The sequence below is a fragment of the Pelodiscus sinensis genome, chromosome 2 (genome assembly GCF_052426305.1).
Source record: "Pelodiscus sinensis isolate ZL-2025 chromosome 2, ASM5242630v1, whole genome shotgun sequence".
NCBI lineage: Eukaryota > Metazoa > Chordata > Testudines > Trionychidae > Pelodiscus > Pelodiscus sinensis.
Window position 1 is genome coordinate 145,916,771 of NC_143053.1, and position 23,214 is coordinate 145,939,984.

Sequence of the window (23,214 nt, forward strand, 5' to 3'; positions counted from 1 at the left end):
TCAGTGCGAAAGGATACCGCAACATCCTCTGGGAGGAGGGTCCCAACTACGGGATGGTTTCCCTCTGCTCCCATTGAATGCCCTGTTCCCTTGAGACTTTCATCCTCCTTAAGAGCACTGGGGCTCTCAGACTGGAGGTGGGACAGTACTACAGTGTCCCGGAAAGACTCATCAACATAGCTCTCTACCTCCCTTAGCTCCTCCAGTTCAGCCACCCTGGCCTCCAAAGCCCGAACTCGGTCTCTGAGGGTCAGAAGCTCCTTGCAACGAGTGCACACATACGCCACCCACCCACAGGGCAGGTAATCATACATGTTACACTCAACGCAATAAACAGGATAGCCCCCTCTCTGCTGCTGGGCTTCTGTCTCCATTTTTCTAATGAATAAGTTTAGGTGTAAATGGGATTCTTTTTAAACCTCTGGAATATAGATTATTCTAAGAGTTATGTTTTAAAGAAGGCCCGAAGTCACTAGTGCCCTCTAACCTCCCCCTCCAAACTCTCCTGTTCGCAAGCTCCCTGGTCGCTGAGTCACCGGCTTATATAGCTCTGGTAGCCCCTCCCCCTGATTGAGGCTCAGCCAATTAACAGAGGCTTCTAGGTTTCAAACCTTTTAGAAGCTCCTTCAAACAAACCTATCCTTAAAATCAGTTTCTGTACCTAGTGACTGGAAGATAACTAACATGATGCTAATATTTTAAAAGGGCTCAAGAGGTGATCCTGGAAATTATAGACCAGTAAGTCTAACGTCAGTACCGGGCAAATTCATTGAAGTTATAGTAAAGAATAAAATTGTCACACACATAGATGAACATAATTTGTTGGGGGAAAGTCAACATGGCTTCTGTAAAGGGAAATCATGCCTTACTGATCTATTAAAGTTCTTTGAGGGGATCAACAAACGTGGACAAGAGGGATCCAGTGGATATAGTGTACTTAGATTTCCAGAAAGTCTTTGACAAGGTCCCTCACCAAAGGCTTTTAAGTAAAGTAAGTGGTCATGTGGGATGAGAGGGGATTGATAGCTGGTTAAAAGACAGGAAACAAAGAGTAGGAATAAATGGTAAATTTTCAGAATGGAGAGAGGTAACAAGTGGTGTCCCCAAAAGGCCCGTACTGGCACCAATCCTATTCAACTTATTTATAAATGATCTAGAGAAAGGGGTAAACAGTAAGATGGCGAAATTTGTAGATGATACTAAACTGCTCAAGATAGTGAAGACCAAAGTAGACTGTGAAAAGCTCAAAAGATCTCACTAAACTAAGTGATTGGGCAACAAAATGGCAAATGAAATTGAATGTTGATAAATGTAAAGTAATGCACATTGGAAAAAATAATCCCAACTTCACATGCAATATGATGGGTACTAAGTTAGCTATAACTACTCAAGAGAGAGATCTCGGAAACATCCACTTAGTGTTCATTGGCAGACAAAAAAGCAATCAGAATATTAGAAATAATTAAAGAAGGGGTAGAGAATAAGACAGGGAACATCTTATTGCCGCTCTGTAAAACCACGATATGCCCGCAATTTGAATACTGCATCCTGATGTGGTCGCCTCAACCCAAAAAAGAAATATTGACATTGGAAAAGTTTCAGAAAAAGGCAACAAAAATTATTAGGGGTTTGGAACAGGTCCCATATGAAGAGAGATTAAAAAGAGTGGGACTTTTCAGCTCAGAAAAGGGAAGACTAAGGGAGGATATGATATAGGGTCTATAAAATTATGACTGGTGTGGAAAAAGTGAATAAGGAAAAGTTTGTTACTTGTTCCCATAACATAAGAACTAGGAGTCACCAAATGAAACTAATAGGTACCAGGTTTAAATCAAACAAAAGGAAGTTTTTCTTCATGTAGTGTAAAACCAACCTGTAGAACTCCTTGCCAGAGGATGTTGTGAAGTCAAGGACTTTAACAGGGTTCAAAAAAGAACTAGATACATTTGTGGCAGTTAGGTCTGTCATGGCTCCTTCCCCACTCTGGCATGATAAATGCAGAAGTGGGGGCCAGCAAGTGTACCCCAAAGCCTTATCTACCAGGCTTTGGTATAAAACTTCCCCCCAAGATCTTAAAAACCTAGATCTTGGGAATAAAACTTCCGCTGCCACCACCCAAATGTTGATAAAGAAATCAGGGGAAAGATCATTTGGGAAATCTTACCCCTAAAATAAAAATCAAGGCACACAATTAACCACTGCCAGGTTAATAAAAAGAAAAGAAAGAACCTTTATTATTACAACAATATTCCTGTTGCAAACATAATGACTAGATAGGGAGGTAACAAAATATACTCATGGAGAAACTCCATGGGCCTAGAACTTAGTTACAAAGAAAAGCCAAAACATCTTTTAAACAGTGCCAGATCTCAGATCCCATACCCAATCCTTAAAACAATAAAACCTAACGAAACTGCCTAAACTTTACCCTACTTACAGAAAATGAAGAATGGTGTCTTGGAGAGAGAGAGAGAGAGAGAGACATGCTTGTCCCTCTCTGTAGTTGCAGAGAACTCACTCAGAGAGCCAAAAGGGAGAAAAAAAAGAAAAAAGCCCAAATTCCTTTGTCCCAGTTTGAAAAGTCCCACCTACATTCTTATTGGTCACTCCACCTGGCTAGGCGTAGTTAACCCCTTAATCCCCAGGCTGCTGGCTAACCCTCATAATCATGACAAGGTCCATCAATGGCTATTAGCCAGGATGGGTACGAATGGTGTCCCTATTTCTGTTTGTCAGAAGCTGGAAATGGATGACAGGAGAAGGATCTTATGATGACTACCTCTTCTGTTCACTCCCTCTGGGGCATCTGGTATTGATCACTATTGGAAGACAGGGTACTGGACTAGATGGACCTTTGGTCTGACCCAGTATGGCCTTTCTTTTGCTTTCATGTTCTATTTCTATCCCCTACAAGTGGACTTCACTTTGTCAGCAAGAGAGTACTCCTGCTGACAAAGAAGCATTCACACTTTCACTTGCTGCAGCTAAACTTTGTCATTCATGGGAAGGAGGGGTTAAGCAACCATGAATGACAAAAGTTTTGTCAATCAAGTGCAAGTGTGGACATACATATAGTGGTGTGGTCCAGAAGATGCCCCCCACCCACCCCCGGGCCATTGCCCTACTGATCTTCCATAAGGCCGATCCTACATGTCTCCCTAATCCTTTTAGAGCCCCTTTCATGCTGGAGGAGTGGTTAGAAAGCAATCAGTGTGCTTACTTTCCATGTGTACAGGGTGTGCAGTCCTATCTAGTCCTTAGAAAGGGAAGTAAGGTTCATGACGCCTTCCCCTCTTTCCTGTAATTGTGTAAAAGTCCAAGCAGAACTCATGCTTTTGTTGGTAGGTCTGTGCCCTATTACATCCTTTACCTGATTTGGCTATGTAGGGCCCAATTCTACCACCCTTATTTCAAGTTGATTAGTCTGTAAATAGACTATTTAGGTCAATTGTAGTATTCACACAGAAAGGTATTACTCAACTTGAGTAAGATACTTTTGATTTTAAGCTTTTCCAGACAGCAGTCATGTCATCTTTGTGGTTTGAGAGATCTGGCACACTTTTGGCTGCAGGATAAATAAACAACAACAACCATGCCAGAGCCTCTGGTCTTGAACTATCAAACTCATTCTATTTGTGACTTAAGTCAGGATTTGCACCTAGATGTATAGCGGTGTAGGGCAAATGATTTCATTTCCTAACCCTACATTAACCTGTATGTTAACTGTTCTCTTCATTCTGCATCTCCATCTCAAATACCTTTATTTTAAGAAGCAAATTGGTGTGAAATTTAATAACTATGTTGATTAAGTTTCATCCACAAAACATAGAAACTACATATAGTGTGGCTGAAAAACTCTTCAGAAATTTTAGTGCTGCGGGTGTTTCGGGCAGCCTGGTGACACCTACTTACATGGCAGGTCTTGAATGAAGCTGTGCCCTAGCCTCTAGAGAGAAGGAAAGACAGTGCTGGACTGGCAATTATTGCAGAGTCTCCTTTCTCATCACACACTGGAATGGTGGCCAATAGCTCGTGAAGGAGACTATTTGTCCCTGAGAGTGAAAAATATCTGGAGTGAAACATGGTGGGACTTACAAGGGTTAAGAGGTTATGAAGAGTGAAATAATGTAGCATGGACAGAAGATATACAGGAGTATCTTGATTTATAAACCCTAACTAATGTAGGTCATAAATACTTTCTACAGATACCCATTCTTGCTCTATTTCATAAAAAACAAGAGCAAAAGGATACCAAACTGAAAGGCATACATTTAAAACAAATAAAAGGAAATACTTGTTTGTGAAGCATGTAGTCAGCCTGTGAAATTCATTGCCTCAAATTAAATAAATTATTTAATAGGATATTCAAAAAAACCAGATACTTTTATCAGATTTGATAACACTTACTGTAATCCTAGATAAAAACAGTGATATAGTTGATATGAAACCTCAGTTTTCCATGTATTTTCTGATGATGCAATCAACGGTAGGATGTTGGAAATGAATTACTCAGAGTTCCACAAATATCCTGGTGTACTGTGGGATAACTATTTTTTCTTTGAAGCATCTGGTATAGACCACTGCCAGAATCAGAGTACTGGGTTTGATGCACCAACATCTTATGAGTATGCCGCTTACATTCAAAGACATGCAAATTGATCCTCCTCTCTTTCACACTGGTGTTTGCATTCATGGGAGTCCCCAGACTTCAGAAGAGTAAGTCCTGATTTGCATTGGCATAAGAAGATAATTAGATTTCCATGGTATCTAATGGCAACCATAAAAGCTAGATTACATGCTGTGTAAGGTAAAGTGGGTAGAGGTTTGCTAGATGAGCGTAACCTACCTGTGCTTCAGTTTCCCAATCTGTAAAGCAGGGGTAATGATACTGACCTCCTCATAAAGCACTTTGGGTATGTCTAGACTGCACACCTCTGCCAGCAGAGGGATGCAGATTAGGCTGGGCAAAATTGCTAATGAAGTGGGGATTTAAATATCCCGCACTTCATTAGCATAAAAATGGCTGCTGCTTTTTTTCGACACGGAGCTTTGTTGGAGAAAAGCAGCAGTCTATCGCTAAAGAAAGCCTTTTCCAATAGATCCTGTATACCTCATTTTTCCAATATATCCTGTATACCTCATTTTACAAGGCATAAGGGATCTATCGGAAAAGGCTTTAGCGATAGATCAGCGTCTAGACTGCCGCTTTTCTCCGAGAAAGCTCCATGCTGAAAAAAAGCGACGGCCATTTTTATGCTAATGAAGCACTTCATTAGCAATTTTGCCCAGCCCAATCTGCATCCCTCTTCTGGCAAAGGGGTGCAGTCTAGACATACCCTTTGAGATCAATGGATGAAAAGTTCTATATAAGGGCTAGTTATTTTTATTGATTTATTTGAATACCAGCAGTGTTTCATCTCTGAGTAATAAAAGTCTGTTTTAAGTGTTTTAACTGTTAACGGGAATGAATTGTAGTTTTAATTAAAATCAGTTATATTTATAAAATTGATGTATTTATTTACTTTATTTAGGGTCAAGTTGTGTTCAGAAATGGAGAGAGAATGGGAACCATCAAATTTACACAATTTCAAGGTAGGCTGTGGATGTTTATTACCTTTAATTTAGACTTCAGTCATGTGTGTAACTGCAAACTTGTGTGACTCAGAGTTGTTTTGCCCCACAGTAGCCTGAAGACATACAGCCATTTGAAAATAAATAAACTGCAGTAAAAGGTGCTGAGAAATAATGGCCTTTTTATCTTTTTGAGAAACATTGTGTTATACTCTGTTTGCACTGAGCATCACAGAGTATCTGATATTCATCATCAAACAGAGATCTAAAATAAGCAAAGAGCCATTGAAAAGCTGTGCTAAAGAGCTGCACTAATGAGTGCTAAATACAGTCCTTTCTGAAAAATAAAACAAGTTTAGAATTTAGTAAAATGGAACAGTTGTTATCACCTGTTTTTTTAAATGTAGTGGTGGTGTAACTGTTTTGGTCCTAGGATAATAGAGAGAAAAGGTGGATAAGGTGATATTTCTTTTATTGGACCAATTTTTGCCATTTGTCTCTCTTGCCAACAAAAGTTGGTCCAGTAAAAGATACGGTCTCTCCCACTTTGTAGCTCAGCTTTTTAAACTCAGTCCTGGCACTCTCTACAGGCTGATCAGTGAGATTTAGCTACAGCCCTGCGCTGGGAGGTCACTCCAGAAGGTGATCTCTCTCAGGCAGGCAGAACACTTGTTAGAGACTTTTAAGGCTAGAGTCACAAAAGGACTTGGGCACATGCCTGTCACTTTAGGAACCTAAATCTTAGATTCAGGCCCCACTTGACTTTAAAAAACTCACATTTAGCTGCCCTCAAGCCCTCGAAGCACCTAAAATTGCTCAGTCCTGAATTTTGCCATAAAAGCTTTTTTTCTTAGATTCCAAGGTCAGAAGGGAGAATTATCATCATCTAGTCCAGTGTTTCTCAACCAGTGGTATGAGTATCCTTAGGGGGTACTCGAGAGAAGTCTAGGGGGTATGTCAACACACCTGAAATTTGGAGAAAACTGAATTTTTGTTTTAAGTTTTACAGCGTTTTATTATTTTTGTACTTTTTACTCCCGAAAATTTCATCACCTGCCCAGCTATGATTAAGTTGTTTAAACAAATGTGTTGCAATGATAGGAAAAAATTGTGTGTGTCAGAAAACTGTAGGTATTGGGGGGTACTTATTTTTTTAAAAAAGCGGTACTTTATTAAAAAAAAAAAAAGGTTGAGAAACACTGATCTAGTCTGACTTCCTGTATAACACAGTCCACAGAACATCCCCAAAATAATTTCTAATGCATGTCCTTAAAAATTCTCCATGATGGAAAAACCACCACAACCCAAGGTAAATTGTTCCAACGATTCCAATATTTCCTTAGACACCAGCATTCTTGCTTCTGAGCATGCAAACTATAGCCCCATGCCAAGGCTCTGAACAGCAAAGCCGCAGAGCAATGCAAGAACCTGGGGGCTGTAGGCATTCCTCCACCCAGAACCATCCCATCCATAGGGTTAGCCTGCGGGAAGGAGTGCAATGGTCGGTGAGTGCACTCACCATGGTGGCCAGAGCAAAAGAAAGTAGAGTGCTAGGCGCCAGCCAGTCCACAAGCCAGGAGCTGCTCTGGTGACTCTCAAGGCAGATGTGTATTCCTCACAGGTGAAACAATAGCTCGGTCTGTGTAATGTCACTTCCTGACTTAGGGAGCGTCTACACTGCACCGTTTCTCTGGAATAACGGCTGTTATTCCGGATAAACAATACCAGCGTCCACACTGCAATTGCGTTATTTTGACAGAAAGTCAAAATAATGGAGGGCTTTTTCCAACAGCGGTAAACCTCGTTCCACGAGGAATAAGCCCTTTTCCGAAAAAGCTTTTTTGGAAGAGGGAGTGTGTAGACAATCCACTGGTGCCATGCTGAAATAGCTCCTCACCAGGTCCATTCTGAAGTTATTCCTCTCCAGTGCCTCCTGGGGCTCTAAGTTGAGATAGCATTGGGGAAGCCTGCCTCGGACTAATTTTGAGGCTTCACTGTAGTGTGGACGCTCTATTTCGAAATAAACATTTCCAGAAGATATCTTCAGGAAAAGCTTATTCCAAAAGAAGCTTGCAGTTAGGCAAACCATTAGACCCCTGCCCAGACTCATAGGGATGACCTACTCCACATGCCTTAGCCTGCTCATGTCTTGCTCCCACTCTCGTCTTGTTTCCAACCCTGCTTCTGCTCCAACTCCAGCCTAACTTCCAGCCTACACTTGCGTAGTTGAGATGCTGTTGTTGCTTCCAGTGCTGACCTCTGGTTCTGGCTCCTGGTCTGGCTACTATCACACTGACCACTAAACTCAACAGTCAGTGCTCCAACCACCAGGTCTAATCCTCCATATCTCTGTTTCTTGTGCAATACTCCTGCATGGAGAACAGCATATTCTCTCTATGGCTACGTCTACACTGGCCACTTCAAAATAGGAATAAGAGATCCTCCGGAAAAGGGCTTTATTCCGGAGGATCGCGCCAGTCTAGATGCTTTTTTTCCGGCTTTTCCCCAAGCCGGAAAAAAAGCGGCGGACATGTTTATTTAAATCCGCGGGGGATATTTAAATCCCCCGCGGATTTCCCTATGCTGACTTACCTGCTTTGCATGGCTTTTCCGGAAATTGTGGCCAGTGTAGACGTAGCCCCTGTGACTAGCTAATTCTGCTGGCTTCCTTCAAGCTGAGTAATTGTTGGGGAGAGTCATATCAGCAGCAAAGGGGCTGTAAAACTTGCCCCACCCTTATTCCTTCCTCCCTACCCCATGAGTGCTAAGCTATGCAAGGGGATTAGCCATGATCTGGCAGTACACAGCAGCTAGCAGCAACACTGTCTACATACAAAAGTACGACATTATCTAATCCGTGGTTTATATTAATATACAGCAATGAATATTCTGATATACCCAGTTAATAGTGAGATTGAGGCTCAGGTGGCCATGGCTGCTGAAGAATATGGTTTTCTGATGATAGTAATGAGATTGGCAAATCCTTTTAATTTAGTAAAGAAAGAGTGACATTCTCGCCAAGTTTAGCCGACCATTCCAAATGTAATTTTACTGGTCAAAGTGGTAAAGGCTTGTCCCTCAAGCACTAGGTCTGTGCACTGTAGGCATTAACTCTCCGCTATACCTTTGAATAGATCTGTTGCCTATTATAACCATTTGCGCCTTTGCATGAGGGCAACTGTTTCTTCAGACTGGTCATGCCATTTTACTTTGGACTGATACCATTAGCTAAACTCACCTCAAACATTTCCATTTTATTAAAACCTGCCAACAAACTTCACGCTCCCAGCCCCAGGGACATGACAACATTTTCCCCCCTCAACATTAATGATAAATGCTGATTTTTTTCAGGCAGTTTTTGGTTTCTGGGTTGACAGCCCCGATGAAAGAAAGTTGTGCCAAAGAGCTTTGATTAGAATTAGTTAATCCTCAGAAATTTGGATGGATTATGCTATGAGGAAGGCCAAATTGTGTGCAGGAAAGAAAGATGTTTGAAGGATTCTGTCCATATGGGGACCTTTTGTATGGAATCTGGGAAGAGAGAGAGATTATTTCTTCAGAACTTGTTTAGAGAAGCTGGTGACACTGCCAGATTTTTTTAAATAAAACTTTTAAGATTTCTTAGATTTTTAAAAATTAAACATTAAGCAGTTTCCTTCCTTTTTCACCACTGATTATATTTAACATGCCAATGTTCTTTAGTGTTCTCATTCTGTATACAGATTCTTTTAGCCAGTCAGGACCCAGTTATCAAAGGTGCTCATTTTATAAATTCTTTGTGAGCATGGGATTTCTGTCTCAGAGATCATTCAAATCTATATTTCTGGGTGATCATTAGCCAATTTTTTTCTAGGACACCTCTATAAAAGCAGCCAACTTTGTTTCACTACAGTATATGGTCCATGTAGACATATAGTTTCTTTACTGCTTTAGACAAAAAGCTAGATTAAATAAAATGCAAGTACTATTTATTTAGCATATTTATATTCAATTCTTAATTGCCTCTCTCCTGTCTTTTGTAACTTTGCAAATGGTGTGCAGGAGGCTGTGTACAAAATTTGTGTACAATTTAAATACGGGAAAAATGTTTTATTTTAACTGAGAAGAGACAGGCTAATTTTCTATAAATGATCCCCATCAGCAAACAGATTTTCCTTTTTTATTGTGCGCTAAATATTACAATATAATATCAATAGAAATCTGCGGGAATAGATATCTCCTACCAACGATATTAAGGAATGGGGCAAGAAGGTCTCTAAAACATTATACTAATTTTTAAACAGCTCCTAGAAAACTAGGGAAGCTCCAGAGGACTGAAAGAAGGTTAATTTTAGTGCCAGTATAAAAAAGGGTAAATGAGTTATCCTGTATAATTATGCACCTGTTAACCTGACACAGATCGTGGGCAAAATACAATTGATCCACTGAGACTCAATCATTAAAGAATTAAATTTTGTGAATATAATTAATGCCAATCACAATGACATTGTGGAAAGTTGATCTAACTGAATATTTTTTAAAGTGGGATTACAAGTTTGATTGATAAATTAACTTTTGATGTTATATACTGGACTTCTGCAGGGCATTGGATGCAGTACCATAGAACATTGATATTGAAAACTAACACCATACAAAATCAATATAGCATACATTAATAGATTAATAGCTAGCTATCAAGATAGTTGTTAAAATGGAATCGTCAGTTACTTGGTACTCTTCTTATGAGAACCATAGGGATTGTTTCTTGGCCTATGCTTTTTTATTAGTGATTGGTGAGAAAATACAGTGTTCATCAGTGAAGTTGGTAGAAGACACCAAGATTTTTGGATTAGTAAGGGCAGGTCACATATGCCCAGTGACTTGGATCACTTAGTAAATGGGGCTGTTAGGAGCACATTTATAGTTAAAACACCTTTGAGTCAGTACATGCTATTGCCATTCTCTTCACATCCCATGACTTTCGTGGGCCGTCTGTCAAGTCAGGTGCATGCTTAAACCCCTTAGTGGGTATCCAGAAGGTCCAACTAAAAGTTCACAAAATATCTCTACACAAGAGATTCTTCAGTTCCCCCTATTGGGCTATTTATCAGCCCATCTTTTGGGGTCAGTCTTCAGCCCCACTTTAGGCTCAATATTTCTTACATTGGGCTTGCAGTCTCCTTCTTTAGGAACTAGAAGGGGAAATCATACCCAGTATTAAGCAGCTAAATGTGCAGCTTCAGACAGATTGCTGTTTCCCTGGGCTACTCCCTACTACTATTATAGCTCATGAGGCTATACAATTTCAGTGTAGATGTTTGGGATTTGGGACCCTGCACCTGACTCAGTTGACATGGGCCAGAGTTCAGTGTTTTCTTGCAGTGTAGACATACCCTAAGTGGCCCAAATGATCTCCCTGGATTTAACCAGCCAAAAAGGGGGAGGATATATCTCAGTATTGATTTCATGCACATTTGAATCCTAGGATTATGAAACTAGATTAGATTAAATATGGAGTCAAGGCACATCTGTTTACTCTTGCAAGTATGTCAAGACTGCAAGCTTCTATTGAAAGAGAGAATCCACACCTCAAAACCGGATCGAAAAAGGGATCTGCTTTTCAAAAGAGAGCATCCAGACTGCATGGATGCTCTCTCGAAAGAAAGCCCTGATTGCTATTCACAGAATGGCCACCAGGGCACCTTTGCTTTTTTCGATTGCCTCTTCTTTCGAAAAATGTCCCTGTTCTGTATCCATACACACCTTTTTTCAAAAGATCTCTTTCAAAAAAGGCATTCTTCCCACAATTTGAGGTTTACCAATGTCGGAAAAAACCCTGCCTTCTTTTGATTTAATTTCAAAAGAACATGATTGCAGTGTGGACGCAGGTGAATTTTTTTGGAAAAAAAGGCAGTTTTTTCGAAAACACAAAGCAGTCTAGACATATCCTTGGACTGGAATTGCTGCTATGCAGTCCATAAAATGTCTACAAATCCACTTGGTGTTCTCTATGATGTGAAAGGAGAATTCCTTATGGCTAGAGACATTTACCATGGCATCTACACAGCGCCAAATTTTGGGAAAACCTCCTTTTACGGCACATCCCTTCTTCCTCATACAATGAGGTTTACAGGGATGGTGAAAAAATCTGAAATTTTTTTTTTTGGAAAAGCGGACTCATTCCTTGGATGCAGTATAGCAGTGTAGACATAGGGTACGTCTAGACTACATGCCTCTGTCGCCGGAGGCATGTAGATTAGGCTACCAGGCATAGGAAAATGAAGCGGTGATTTAAAATAAGTGCCGCTTCACTGAAATTTACATGGCTGCCGCTCTGAGCCAATCAGCTGTTTGTCAGCTCAGCGCGGTAGTCTGGACGCGCGGGTGTCGACATCAAAGGCATTTGTCAACCACCCAGGTAAACCTCATCCCAGGAGGTATACCTGGGTGGTCGACAAATGCCTTTGATGTCGACATCCGCGCATCCAGACTACCGCACTGAGCCGACAAACAGCTGATCGGCTCAGCGCGGCAGCCATGTAAATGTAAATGAAGCGGCGATTATTTAAATCGCCGCTTCATTTTCCTATGCCTGGTAGCCTAATCTACATGCCTCTGGCGACAGAGGCATGTAGTCTAGACGTACCCATAGCCTCAAGAAGACACTAGGAGACAGAAGAGCATAGGATAGCTTTCATGGACAGAACCATTTTTAGGAGAGCTTTATTAGCCCCACACTGCTAACTATGTCTGACTTTCAGTTTTGTACAAGTTCACAAAAAATAATGATTATTTATTATTAATAGTTATTTCTAACTAGAAATAAAAGAGATTTTTTTTCTAGATATCCAGTATACTGCTCAGTATGATTAATTTTTCCTTCTCATAACAACAGAGTGTATATCAAAGGGCATCTCTCTTTACAGTCCTCTTGCTTTGCAGTTTTTTGCATAGGCCTTGTCTATCCTGAGGAAAGGAGGTGTGTTTAGTAAATGTGTTAACCAACACATGATAATTAACATGTTTTAAACTACTACAAGCACCTGCAGTAGACAAATCCAAGGATATTTAAAAATATGTTCAGTCTTCATTGTCTTTGTCTATACTAGGTGGTAAATTGTATTTAAAATCATGTTAATTAACATTTGTTTAGCTAACACATTTCCTAAACACACCTCATTTTCCCAGTGCAGGCAGGTTCTTATTGCTTTGTTCTTGCCCTTAGGCTCCACTTTGATCAGTGACAAGCATAGCTACCACAGTCACTAAGCTATTAGCGCTTCCAAAGTAAGGAATATAAAATATTTTTGATCCTCTAATCTGCCATTTAGCCATGTCAACTCCCCTGTAACTTTACCAGCAGCTGAATCTACCATGCACCTGCTGTTATCATTCAGGAATTTAATTTCAGACTTCAGAATCATGAGACAGGCTCTAAATTCACTAAGAATAGGCCCATTGCCATTTGAATGAAACCTGTAAGACATCATCCTTTATGGGCATATTCTAGGCTTAAGACAACATCCTGCCTACTTATATATTTTAGAGCAGTAGCGTGAAGCTTAATTAATATTTCTGAGGCACTCAGATACTATAGTGATGAACACCGTATAAAATTAAAACTTATCTTTAAAACACAGTTAAAATATAGTGTGCCGTAAATAAGGCATTTAACAATGAGGATGAAATAAAATATTAAATAGCTGTTTATTAATTGAGCACAATCCATTCTGTGCACTGAATGAAAAAATATTATGTGCATACTTATGCATACACACAAAAGGGCTGAAATAAAGTTAGAGGCAACTTTATTTCTATCATTTCCCATCTTTCAGCACTTGAGATTGCAGCCTTGATGAAGTTCTTTTAATATAGTTTGTGTGTGACTTTTGTGCAACGTATCAGAACTACATTCCATTTAAAGATATAATTAGTTTGTGATTACTTGCACCTAGGCAAACACTAATTTTTAGTTTAGTGATTAATTTGTCTTTATTTGTAAGAATAAAGTTCTATTACAGAATTAGCCTGATTGTAATACTTTGTGTTAGAAAATCATCATCTATACCTTTTAGAAATTCCAAGTAGTTTTATTAGTGGCATCATGTAGCCTCCAGCATATATCTTTAATATTGAAATCCCCATTGATAACACAATTTTTCCTTTCTCCATGTTTAGACAGATGTTTAAGGAGATGTTCATTCTAATATCCAGCGTTGTTTGGTGGGTATATAAAACCTCTAGTTAGAACCCATTTTTTTCAATTCCTCATTTAAAACATTCATTTTCAACCTGTCCTCCACAAACCTACAGAGGTCCACAGACGACATCTAAAATTTCCAAAGGCGTCCGCATCTCCATTTGAAATTTTTTAATATTTCCACAAATGGAAAAAGGTTGAAAACTGATTTAGAACATTAATCATAAATGCTCCAGGTTCTGCTTTTCTAATTTTCAATTAATCAATGTGGACCATGCTTTCTTCCCTCAATCGGGTGCATCCACTGACATTAAAATTCAAATTATGTGAATCCTTCCACCATGTTTCAGTAATACCAATTTTGACATTTTTTTAATACATGAACATTTTTAATTCCTATGTCTTTGTCACCACTAGACAGCCTGCCATTGCTTGACTTTGGGATACACCTACAGTTCCTTGAGGAAGATTGTTTAAGCATGGTTTAGGAGTAAACAGATGATTTACTTTTATCCATATCACTGTTAATAGCTCAAAGAGATTGGATATATTTTATACGCTCCCTTTACAACCTTCTGGAAGCTAAGTTTCTTCTTCTGGCTTTGTTTTCAAATCTAAGAGTCTTATAAAAAATGTAGCTCATTTAACATAAGCTCACTATACATTTTCTTTGTATCGCATCTACTAGCAACAACATTCTTCCCTCAGTCTTTTGTTATGTGCTCCACTGGAATTATGTATTGGTGTATATATTGATCATTCTTTTTTCTGCACACCTTGCATTCAGATATGGGCCGTAAGCAGTTAAGAAACCTGACAAATTGGGGAAAGAAGAGAGATGAGCAACAAAAATAGCTAAGAATGTATCAATGAATTTATATAGAACGATTAAAGGGATTAAAAATGTATAATTTGACAAGATTATGACCAAATTTGGATAGGAGGCACTTTAAGGATATAAATCACAATGACAGAGAGAAATCACACAGTGGTACTAAGCAACACAGCAACTAGGAGAAAATTTTGTTCACTCTACATTCTAAGTTGCTAAGTTTTATAGAAACAAATTTCACCTTTTTGTACTAAAACTATATACTTTATTACAGGATCTTTAAACACAAAGGCAAAGAAATCAAATTAAAAGTTAAAGGCATTTGTAACCGGGGTGCATGCTCTTCTCATGAGTGCCCCTTTTGGCCAAGTCCATGTGTCTGCGCTCTCGCTCTTTCTCTCTTCCTCTCCCTTCCTCCCTCTCTCTGTCAGTTTCTTCCTACACCAGGATAGAGCAGTGTCCCAGGGCTCCTTCGCTGGTAACAACATCCTTGTCCTCTTGGGGCATCCTCACTACAGCTCTGTGGCGGGGCCTCTCTGTGGTACCTCAATATTCAGGCCACTTTCCCCAGTGGCTAATGAGTGGTTGGCAGGGGACTCAGGCCCCCCATTACTCTGGGTCCTGACCAAGGGACCCTCTAAATAGCAGTTGTCTGCCGTGACCCTTTATTTAAGACCTTGTCTACACTACTAAGTTTTGTCACCAAAAAATGCTTTTTTCTGTCTTTGCCCACAAAAGCGTATGCCCAAATAAATCTGTTAATCTTTAAGGTGTCACAGGATTTGTTGTTGCTTTCGCAGATATAGACTAACACAGCCAGGGGTGGCAAGTCTACAGAAATTTTGGTGGTGCCCAGAATGTCCAAAGCCCAAGCCCCTCCTCCATCCGACACCCACCATCCCATCACCACACCTACCTAATACTCAGGAAGGAAGCTTGTTTCTAAGTGATGCCTCTCTTACTGCTTGTTTTACTTGGTTATTAAGCCATGGTGTCACTTTTTTGGTTTTTTTAATGTGGATTTTTTAAAAATTTATTTGGAGCATTCATTTAAGTTGAGCCTCTATTATGGTGTCTTTGAAAACTTCTATGCAGGTTTCAGGGATTTCACTTTTGACATTAACTAACCTCCTCATTTTGTATAGTTACCCTTTCTGAAATTAAATGCCATGCCGTTGGGTTGCTGTGGCATTTTTCCCACCATAGGGATGTAAAATTTAATTAATTCACTATTTCCAAATAGTCCAATTATATTCCTGGATCAGATTCCGCACTCCACTTAGGACTAAATCAAGAATTGCCTCTCTTCTTGTGGGTTCCAGAACCAGCTGCTCCAAGAAGCAGTCATTTAAGGTGTCCAGAAACTTTACCTCTGCATCCCCCATTGTTATTATTGAGGTGTTTTATTTTTATAGTGTCTCTAATCTCTCTTAGCTTTTCACAGTCACTGTCACCATGATGGTCAGATGGTTTGAAATATATCCCTATTGCTATAGTCTTATTATTAGAGTGTGGAATTACTATTCATAGAGATTCTTTGGTACAATTTGGTTCATTTTAGATTTTTACTTCATTATATTCTATGCCTTCTTTCTCAGATAGTGCCACTCCCCCTTCAGCATGACCTTTTCTGTCCTTCCAATATATTTGTACTCTAATATTACTATGTCCCATTGATTATCTTCATTCCACCAAGTTTCTGTAATGCCTATTATATCATTATCCTAATTTAGTACGAGTCACTCTAGTTCACCCATCTTATTATTTAGACTTATAGCATTTGTATATAAGCACTTTAAAAAAAGTATCACTTTTTAGCTGCTTGCCATTACCTGATGTGATTGAATGAGTGTCTTTTTCATTTGACTGTTTCTCATCAACTTTTACTTGTATCTGTCCTCTCCTCTTTACTAGGATATAGAGAGTAATATTAATAGACCCTGCCCTAAGGGATTTCTCTGTTCGATCCATGAGCTCCTCTGCATCTATCATCTTTTCCACAGCCCTTAATTTTAAAACTGCTCTATGACCTTTTGTAATACTTCCAGTCAGCGGGACGCTAGGCCAACCCACCACAAGCCGCCAGAGCCCAGGGCCCCAGGCCCGACCGCAGACTGAACACCAGCCACAGAGGCCACACTGACTCACTACACTACCTCCCTTCAAGTCCAGACTCAGGTCTTCTGGCTCTTCCCCTGGGCGGGAGAAAAAGTCAGCATTTAGATATTCTTCCAGGGTCTGAGGGACTTTGACAGCCCGATAAAAGTGGTCTGCAACCAATTCAAAGCGGGAACACTGTATTACCCATTGGGAGTCTTTTGCTGCCCCATTGACCCATACCACTTGTCCAAATGCTCGGACTACTGTGGGATCTTCCCATTGATCTTGACTGAAGTCTGTGCTGGGGTCCAGAATGGAGGTCCCCGGATTCCCGGGAAGGGGTGGTATGGAGGGGAGGAGGGGGCTGAGTCTGAACCGTCGCTTTGGTTTTAGCAGGCTGCACAGTTACCTGGTCTGGGGTTTCCCCATCTTGGTTCTTGTCTTCTACTGGGTCCCCTTCTAAAGCGGTCTGTACCTCAAGCCATCCCAAGTTGATCTCCTGCAGCAATTCTCTAAAGTTGGTCCAGTCGCGCCCGAGAATGATGGGGTAGGCCAAGGTGGGATCCACCCCACTGCCATCTTTACTGTTACCCCTTTTACTGTCAGTATGCAAATCCAGGGATAGGTCTGGCGCTTCATTAGCAATTTCGGTCGCCCTCATTAGCCTCCCTAGTTCAAACTAGGGGGCTAGTGTAGACGTACCCTTAGAGAATCACTCCGAAGACCTAACTGAATGGAGTCTTGCAAGGAGATTATTTGTTAACATTTATTTCCTTTATCATCCTATTCTGTTGTGGGATAATTGCTGAGACTGCAAGAACAGAAGAACACGCACAATGAGGGTGATGTTTCAGTACTCCTGTTGTGGGAGGAAGGTCTATTACAAGCAGAAGGACTGGTCTATTACAAGCTGTTTTGTACTGTAAGGAGCCTTGCAGATAGTAATGATGGAATTTTGGAAACATTTTTCATTTAGAGATTTCCAGTGTTTACCATACTAGCAGAGATGCTATTACTGTAGGGGTTTATTACTTTAATAACAGGCACGAGTAGACTCAGTTGATCTCCAGATTTATCACTCCTTTATCACCATGCCACAGTTTGCATTTGTCCTGCCATTATAAAATGCAAATCTCACTTTAAACCATAGCTAACCACACAGTCATTGCATTGGCATCTTGTTCACTAAGATGACATTTTAGTTCCCATAAAAACAGTCTGTTTGAATAAATTATCACGAAGTCTTGGACAGAAGTAACAGAAGATAGATTCTGTAAACATGTTTAGTGGAAAATCAGCATATGTAATAACTAACCACATTGGAGGTAAAAAAAAGTGTTTTGTTTCTCAAATTTAAAGGGTTTTTTTAGCCCTGAATAACTCTTTTAGTTACTATAGATGCCAGTGTTTGACTTACATCACACTGCTTAAAATAATTTTTACAGGCTGCAAGTGTTACCTGAAACACCCCCATCCTGCTGATGTTAACCCTAAAGAGGAAACATGTAACTGGGTTTTACTGACTCACTAACATAGGTGACTCATTACCCCCACTTGATCTGGGTAAGATGGAATTGGCTTTCTAAGGATATCTGAGGAGAAATCTTGAACTTGACTTTGTTACCTGATTTGTTGACTATTGGTTAATAAAAAAACAAACTGCAGGGAGATGATTTTGGACTTCACATAATGTGTGGACTGTGTTTTAGAGCTGGTTAGGAAAGGTGTCTGCTTACAACAGTGTCAGCCTTAATACAAGGGAATTTTTAAGTGATACAATTTAGTGCTGCTATCTTCAGAGAACTGATTTGACCAAAGAATATCTAATAGCACATTTACTGTTAACATTATTGCCTAGATGAAGATTGCACCAAATAAATATTGCATTTATTTAGTATATTGCAACCGAAAGGGATAAGGTCAGGCAAAGGACTAGCAGGTTGCAGGAAGTACACAAAGAATTCATTTTCATGAGCTCCTGGTACAAAAGTTTGTTGTTTATTTAGGGGTTCAATTTTTTGGAGGGAGAGGAAGCTGTTACCTCTTTGTGCAGTGAGCTACCCTTCTCCTGGATAGATAAACTCTCTGCACATCCAGGAAATGTGAGTCAGGTCTTAGCTGACTCAAAGGGTCTTATATAGTTTTGTCTGGATAAGCCTGAATTTAGGAGCATATCTGATTTATAATATTAATTTCTTTATATTGGGCCAGATTGGGGCCGGATAGGTTAAGCTATAAATTCTTTCAACAGTACCAGACAATTGAATATCCTCAGCCCCCCACATCTCCAGTGAAAGTAGGAGGAATTGGTGGGGCCTTAATTGCTCGTCCAATATACCAGCTAGCATGGGACATGAGGGTAGAAATCTGCTATTGATATGAACCAGTACCCGATTTCCACCCCCAAAAAGCAGAAAGGGAATTGTACTCTTCCCTAGAATGCTCTTGGGGCAGCATGGCCACACACTGCCTTTTACACACAAAAAACTAGTAAGCTAGGGTTTGGAATTATATTTTGCCATCTATTACCAAGGCATCTGGGTGTTTTGCATCAATAAGCAATTATAAATTAGATTAATAGCAGCTCCCTATTTATTAACACAAATCCCATTCCCTTCTATTTAAAACAACTCAGTAATAAGTCTGCTGAAACAATTGTATAGTCTGCCACGAACCTCATTAAAGTGGTAAACTGAGACTGCCTAAAGGAGGAGATTACAGAGCACATAGAATGCAGGATATTTTATCAGCATATTCTAAGAAGAACTGGAAGTGTTTTCCACATGAAAGATCAAATCCAGGAGTCTTTATTCAGGTGAGTAATTCTGTTAGCTTCAGGGGTTGCTTATGCAAGCAGAGATTGCAGGATCAGGCTCCATGTGAACTAGGTGTGTTGTGACAATTTCTCATATTCACAAATACTACTAATCATTTTAATAGGCTCCTGAAAAGGAGGCACCTGGTTATTTTCTTCATAAAAATAAATAAACAGAGGCTCCCTGCACAGAGCACTAGAAACAAAGCCTTTCCTGTCATTCTGGCCCTTCAAAAGGTCAGTGTAAAAATGTTATAATACAAAGTGATTTTAACCTTACTTTTGCTAATGTGACATTTGGAGCATGGTTGTAACAGTGTGATGTGACAGCAGGCTAACATTGTGAATTATTGGCAAATGGCATGGGGTCTGACTGGAATGAGGAAGTTGTTCACTGATTTATCATTTTATGCTTTTACATCCAAATGTCAAAAGAAATAAAAACCCTACAGATTACGGATTACAAATCGCTATACATATATCAAAATGCATTAACCCCTCATGAATTCTGAATTTTTAGAAGGGGTCAAGTACACACTGGAAATTTTGAAATTACAGGGAACCCACATGCAAACAATGTTGAAGTCAGTTAAGGTTGCAGATATGACAAGTTTCTGATGGTCTAATTGTGGATTAGCACAAACTGCTGAAACATTCTTGGTTCATTGTGCAGGTCCTAGCAGCATGAACAGTTTAGGGTGGTTGTGCAGAGCTGTCTCACCCCCACCTTAGTTCTGGCCCCACCCTCACCCCCCCCCTCCCTCAGAGTGGGGCCACAGTTCGGGGTGGCTATGGAACCCCAGGCATGAAGCTGGCAGCTTGGACCAGCAGCCAGAATCCTGGGGCCTACAGTGGAATCCCCGGGGCCAGCGGCTAGGTCCCCAGGTGCACGCTAGTGGTCTGACCCAGGTGCAAAACTTGGGGGTTGTTTCACCACCCCCATAACCCTACTACCTACACTTATGGCAGGTTCAATGAATGCAGCTGACCTCTATGTGAGGTTTATGAAAATCAGTGAATGGATATTAGCTCTTAATGCATTTAAGTGCTAACCCAAGGTAGAATTGTAATTTGCAGAACAAAGATTGGACTGGTGCATAATTGTAATGGGCCTGTGGTGCTACAAAATGAGCACATTAAACACTCAAGAAGCCTAGCAAAGCTCAAGTTGTGGGCTTTACATTAGGCCTTATTTGCAAGGCTGTGAACCCCTGTGTATATAGTGCTCTAATAGGGCTTGTCTACACTAGGAAATTATTTCAAAATAACTTATTTTGAAATAATAAGTCTACACTAAAGAGAAGCCTTGAAATTAGTCCATGGCAGGCTCCCTTAATGTGGATGCGCTACCTCAACTTAGAGCTCCAGGAAGCACTGGGGAGTAATTACTTTGACTCTGGGGAGTAGTTATTTTGAAATAGCAGCAGAGGAGCATGCACACTACTACTATTTCAAAATTACTATTTCGAAATAAGTGTTATTCCTCATGGGAAGTAGTAGTTAGTATTTCGAAATAACCAGCCCCTTATTTCAAAATAACAGGGTTGGCAGTGTGGACGCTCTGGTTCTTATTTCAAAGTAAGGGGAGTTTATTTTGCATAGTGTAGACCGAGCCATAAAGACCCACAAAATCCAGTGTTTGAGCATAAGATCCAGTCTCTGTTTATGAGTATAATATTCTGCTTGTCATGTGATAGCTTATATTCCCTGGCAAGCTTACTTAAACGTATTTAATATTTCCTGAAATCAAGCTTTAATCAACTACGTTTTTATTTTGGCCACTAAATTTCAATTAGTAGTAAATTAGGCTATGTCTACGCAACAGCATTATTTCAGAATAACGTCAGTTATTCCGAAATAACAAAGAGCGCATCTACACAGCGAGCCATTATTTTGAAATAATGACGAGCTTACTCTGACTCCTGTAACCCTCATTTCACAAGGAGTAAGGGTAGTCAAAGGAAGAATGTTCTTCCTTCAACTTCTTGCTGTGTAGACAGTGCCAAAAGTCGAATTAAGATATTCAAATTCAGCTACACAGTTGACATAGCTGAATTTGCATACCTTAATTCGACTTTTGCTCTGCTATATAGACCTACCCTTAAATTTTATCACTTTTTTTGTAACTTCCTCATTACAAAGGAGCAAAACGAATAATCTGAAGATATCAGGAACACCTCTTTTTTTAGTGTGTCATAATTCTAGGACACGCTGTCCAATTCACTTCAAGTTTCGTAGACACATTTTATCTAGTCCCCAAAAGTAATCTGGCAGTTTTGAGGTCAATATGATACTTTTGTAGATTATAAAGCAAGGCCAAAATTAGCTGCTAACACAAAATCATTTGCAGCCTAATTATGGAGTGACTGTTTCACTCCACCCTACAGACTGTAAATTATAGATATTACTTGCTGGAGCATTATCATAGTAACCACTGCTAGAATTATTGTTAAAGATGTATAATTGTGCAATGTGTAATATCTAGTTTCACAACAAAAAAAACACTCTTCAGCTATTGAAATCCATGGATGTTGAAATATAATATATAAGGCTACAGCTTCTCCTTGCTGTTCTCTTGCATGTGACACCCACATTAGCCCCTCTCCAAGCTCTTGGACAGCAGAAGAGGGAATAGGAGAATCCTGCCCCTCTCTCTTGCACGCGTGCACGCATGCACGCACACACACACACACACGCAAACACACGAGAGAGCGAGAGAGCAGACACAGTGAAAACTGCATAAAGACAGCTGAAGGCCCAATCCATGGAAATAGCTAGGGTGATTTATATAGAGATTGATTTTTGTAGTGCTTGGGAGAGGGTTGGTTGGTGATAGCACATACATGAAAGTGGGGAAAAGAAACAAGAACAATATAAAAATAAAAGCTAGCAACCTCAGAATGATGTATTTTATCATGGAGGCAAATGTCAAAGGAGTATGGCCATTAAGGATTTTATAGAAACATTTTATACAATGATTTTTTTGAAAGTATCCAATTTGGATATACAAAGTTTTGTGCAAATATCGTATGTAATCATGTGATTTTACTATGGTCACCTTTCTTCTCCTGGCTCCTTGTACTCCTACGGCTATCACACTCACCCATTACACCTTGTCTTACATTAGACCGCCAACTCCTGAGGGCACAACTATGACTACATACATTTATTCAACATCTACCAAAATAGTGCTCCAATCTTGATTAGGGGCCACTAGATGCTACTACTGTATTAATAAGAAATCTACAAACACCATCTGATTTTTTTTCTATTTAATCTGTTGTGCCCAACTGCTTATTATGTTAACTGAGAGTTACTTCCTTGAATTACCTGACATCTGTGTAACAGTATGTATGGAAACTTTTTATAGAATCACAGAATACTAGAACTGGAAGGAACCTCGAGAGTTCATCGAGTCTAGACCCCTGCCCTCATGGCAGGACCAAATACTGTCTAGACCATCCCTGATAGACATTTATCTAACCTACTCTTAAATATCTCCACAGATGGAGATTCCACAACCTCCCTGGGCAATTTATTCCAGTGTTTGACTACCCTGACAGTTAGGAACTTTTTCCTAATGTCCAACCTAAACCTCCCTTGCTGCAGTTTAAGCCCATTACTTCTTGTTCTATCCTCAGAGGCCAATATGAACAAGTTTTCTCCCTTCTCCTTATGACACCCTTTTAGATATCTGAAAACTGCTATCATGTCCCC

General features: G+C 39.9%; 1 protein-coding gene across 1 annotated transcript in view; it reads left to right on the forward strand.

Annotated features, from left to right (window-relative positions):
- GABBR2 (gamma-aminobutyric acid type B receptor subunit 2) overlaps window positions 1–23,214 on the forward strand; it is an 862,687-nt gene that overhangs the window by 516,184 nt on the left and 323,289 nt on the right. The window contains exon 8 of the mRNA XM_075921529.2: window positions 5,532–5,592. Coding sequence (XP_075777644.2) covers window positions 5,532–5,592 — 61 coding nt within the window. The remainder of the gene's footprint in view (window positions 1–5,531; window positions 5,593–23,214) is intronic.